This window comes from Octopus bimaculoides, chromosome 16 (assembly GCF_001194135.2).
Source record: "Octopus bimaculoides isolate UCB-OBI-ISO-001 chromosome 16, ASM119413v2, whole genome shotgun sequence".
NCBI lineage: Eukaryota > Metazoa > Mollusca > Cephalopoda > Octopoda > Octopodidae > Octopus > Octopus bimaculoides.
This window is the reverse complement of record NC_068996.1, coordinates 8,237,816-8,242,367: the sequence shown is the minus strand read 5'-3', so window position 1 is coordinate 8,242,367 and position 4,552 is coordinate 8,237,816. Positions and strand designations below refer to the sequence as shown.

The following is a 4,552-nucleotide window of genomic DNA, read 5'->3' as shown; positions in this document are numbered from 1 at the left end:
TACTTTTATATGTGTATATATATATATATATATATATATATTTACACACACACACACACACACACATGCACATATACACAGTAAAATTAGTCACAAGCAAACTTATGTAGCATTAATAATGAGATATGTAATGCTGTGTTAAGATCCTTTTCACTTTCTATTCTAAATGGTTACAATGTGGAAGACACACATTAGGCATTCAGTAACACACAAAAATCAATAACAAATAATAAATAACAAATAATAAACGTCTTTAAGTAAAGCTAACAGTCTTTGTGCGTTTTTTTCAATGGCAAACGTATCTTTCACACCATAATGATTTTAGTTTCAACATGTGATCTCAGGATCAGATCACATGTCTGGTAAGTACACTGCCAAAATTTAAATCATTAATGTTATCAAATCATGAATTACAACAAATTAAGCAGTTTATAATTATGTTGTAAAATTAAAAATATAAAACAAAAAAACAAAAGCCCTTACCTTGGTAACGTTGATCCGTCAATTTTGTGAGTTTGGAAATTTGTAACATACTGAGGTAATTCAACATGGTGAACTAACCAATCGACGACATCATCAACAGTCCAATTGTAGACTAAAAAGAAAAAAAAACTAAAATTAACATCATTAACTTTTTAATCTTTTAGCATTTGAACCAGCCACATTTGACTGGAATATTCTACCTGTTTTATGGTGAAATCAGCTAAATCTGACCTCTTACACCTACCCTACAATGTCATTCTAAGAAAAGTAAATCACATTGCTGAAATCTCAAAGCTACAAGAAAATGCATGATTAATTCAAAACAATATGACTACCGTAAATCCCCGAGTATAGTCTGCCCTTGAGTATAATATGCAGGTGATTTTTAGGGGGCTGTACCTCTGAAAAACTTAAACCTTGTGTATAATATGCACCCCTTCTCTAACTTGAGTCAAGGAGGTCTATATAACATCCTTGGTTTGTAAATGTATATACGGTAACGTCCTTTATTATTATTGTCTACACTCTCTGAGTGGTTGGCGTTAGGAAGGGCATCCAGCTGTAGAAACTCTGCCAAATCAGACTGGAGCCTGGTGTTGCCATCCGGTTTCACCAGTCCTCAGTCAAATCGTCCAACCCATGCTAGCATGGAAAGCGGACGTTAAACGATGATGATGATGATAACATAATGCAAACGTGTAGCTTTTTTGTGCACTTTGTTTGCAGAAAATAAAGAAATAACAGTAATAACGTCAGTGAAAAATAAATATTAAGTAAATTGCCTTTCACATATTTATCACTTAGAAAATTTTGCTTAGAAAATAATTTTCCTTTTTAACCTCATATATAGTACGCAGTAGAAATTTTGACCTTTAAATTTTGGGAAAAAAAGTGCAGATTATACTTGAGGATTTACGGTAAGTATACATACTTTTGACAGAGTAATCTGAATGCTAAAGGGTTAAATAACAACATTTTTTTTTTTATCAAACATACAGTATTTGATGGCATAAAAGAGCACAAATATATTAAACACATCCCAATTTCAAAAGAGTATATTCAAGAAATGTAAAATTCTAGTGCATTAATCCTTTAACATTTGATGGATTCTCCTGTCAAAGATAACATGAGCATTCAGCTTTTCTTGAATGACCTGCGCAAATGGATTTGTTTATAATGATCAAATGTATGTGCTGTACATGAGCTGACTCTCTCTCTCCATCAAATCAACGTTATCTGAACAAGTGCACACAGGTGTGCCAAGCATCAGGTGTTGAAGTGATTGCAGAGCAATGTGAGATGAAGTGTTCTGATCAAGAACACAATGCAACACCCGGTCTAGGAATTGAAGTCACAATCTCCCTATCAAAAGTGCAATGCCCTCGTATCTAAACCAAAATTATCTATCTGTTTTATGTTCAAACTGACTGGATCTGACCTCTCACACCTATCCTAGGAAGTCATTCTAAAACTAAACAATCATATCATCAAAATCTCGAAGCTACAAGGTAATGCATGATTAATTCAAAACTAAGTGAATAGACAAGCGCTACATTTGCCAGAATAATCTGAAGGGATAAATAATCTAAGAGTTAAAGCATGTAGTACAGGCACAACTTTGCAGGTAGGACTCAGGATGACCTTTTTTTAAGACTATTTTTTTTTGTTTTAACCCTTTAGCATTCAGATTGTTCAGTCAAATATAATGCTTATTTATTGACATTGTTTAGAATTAATCATTCATTATCTCACAGCTTCAAAATTTCAGTTATGCGACTGTTTCCTTTAAGAATGACATTATAGGGTAGGTGTGAGAGACTGGATCTGGTTGGTCTGAACATTAAACCGGTAGAATATTTGGGCCAGATATGGCTGGTCTAAATGCCAGAGGGTTGAAAACACGCATTCCATATACCCTCAAATACAGTATATCTTATATCTACTATCTTTGCAGAATGTAGCAGGACTATGTCTATTGTCTTGATTCATTCTTAATAACTATCTTCAGCTCCTATTCTAATTTGGATTTGTCCATTTTTCTAACACTCTTTCTCCAGCACAGCCCCTTTCTTCAGCCTCTACCCTTTTCTCTATCTCTACTCAATCAAAAAATTAAACTTCAGATTTTAGCCAGGTGACTGCCCTTTTTCTAATGCATGAGTAACTGAGTCTTTCCTTGAGTCCATAAAACAAGATTTTATCATCATTTAATGTCCATTTTCCATGCTGGCATGGGTTGGACAGTTTGACCACAGCTGGTAAAGCCAGGGGCAGCACCAGGCTCCATTGTCTGTTCTGGCATGGTTTCTATGGCTGGATGCCCTCCCTAACACCAACCACTCCATAGAGTGTACTGGGTGCTTTTAACATTGCACCAACATGATTATCTTACTACAAATAGCAGCCATATGTTGCCATCTAAAATTAAAGACCCAAGAAGACAGGGGATGAATAAATAAGGACCAATCTCAGGATGTTGGGCCTCACAGAGGAAATGACCATGGACCGAGATGTCTGGCGACATGAAGTTCTTGAGGAGACCTGCCCAAATCAGCAAAATTGAGTTCTAGAAGCATTGTGTGTCCCACCTGCAATTAACAAGAAAACTTCTCACACACTCTACCACAACAAACCAAACTACATCTCTACATCTCTTCTCTTCCTCACATTTCCACTTCATACACTATGCTTATCTCCCACTCCCCAATCTTGTCCTCTTAGCTCAAGGGTATGCCCTGGCACTTGCCACCATCTACATCTCTCTCTTCCTTTACTCAACCGTTCCTTTTATATTCTGACCCCCATCCTTTGTGAGTATGCCCAGCATTTTGCCACTATCTCTATCCTGCTGTCTCCCACTCTCTCTCTCTCTCCTTCTCCTGCACTTCTCTCAGGTTGGACAACCATGTATTTCCTTTGTGGTAGCACACCTGTGTCTGTCTTCATTCCTGATCTCTCCAGCCGGGTAACCTTGTACTTCCTCTACAGCAAGACACCTGTTTCTGTCTGTCTCACAATAACCTTTCATCATCCAACACAAGATCACCTCCTCCAATTCCCCCCTCCCCTCTTGAAAGTCTTTTTTTTTAATCTTGCAAGTACTTGGTGACCCTGTCAGTGCAGGTGCCACTTAAAAGCACCCAGTCCACACTGTAAAGTGGTTGGTGTTCGAAAGGGCATCCAGCTGTAAAGACCTTGCCAAAGCTGACCTCGCCTGCGCTTGTGCCACGTAAAAAGCACTAAGTCCACTCTGCTGAGTGGTTGGTGCTAGGAAGGGCATCCAGCTGTAAGAATCCTGCCAAAGCAGTCACAGAAGTCTGACGCAGGCTTCTGCTTGGCAGGCTCTCGTGAAACTGTCCCACCCATGCTAGCATGGAAGGTAAACGTTAAACGATGATGATGATGATAATGGACAATACAGTCTTGGATGTATGAGAAAGAAAAAAATAAAAGGAGAGGATCATGTCAGATTTGCATATCAAACAACAACAAGGATTGATTCTTCTTTGTAGTTGCAAACATTTCAATGAGATTCAGTTCTGTTTTTTAACCGTTTCAGTACAAGATTCATCAAGTTTACACTAAATGACAGAAATTGTCAGTAACTGATTCAGGGATCCATACTATTTTTCAAAATTGTAAATAGTCCAATTGAAACAATATTATTAATTTTCACTGTTACATCCAGTTGAGATGTTGTTAAACAAAACATTCATTATCTTTAAAAGGTTAACGAGGTCAGTTTGACCCTTCATCTTTTCAAGGTTGATAAATCCAAAGTAGTGGACTGGCAGAATTGTTAGAGTGTCTGATAAAACCCTGGTAGTATCTTTATTCTTTACTTGTGTCAGTTGTTTGACTGTGGCCATGCTGGAGCACCACTTTTAGTCGAGCAAATCAACCCCAGGACTTATTCTTTGTAAGCCTAGTACTCGTTTTATCAGTTCCTTTTGCCGAACCGCTAAGTTACAGGGACATAACCACACCAGCATCATTTTTCAAGCGATGTTTTTTTTTGGGGGGGGGGACAAACACAGACATACAAACATATACACACACACACATACAT

General features: G+C 37.5%; 1 protein-coding gene across 3 annotated transcripts in view; it reads right to left on the bottom strand.

Moving 5' to 3' along the window:
- LOC106882253 (stromal interaction molecule 1) overlaps positions 1 to 4,552 on the bottom strand; it is a 278,541-nt gene that overhangs the window by 113,770 nt on the left and 160,219 nt on the right. For all 3 annotated transcript variants that reach the window (XM_052973513.1, XM_052973512.1, XM_052973511.1), the window contains exon 4: positions 484 to 595. In XM_052973513.1, coding sequence (XP_052829473.1) covers positions 484 to 595 — 112 coding nt within the window. The remainder of the gene's footprint in view (positions 1 to 483; positions 596 to 4,552) is intronic.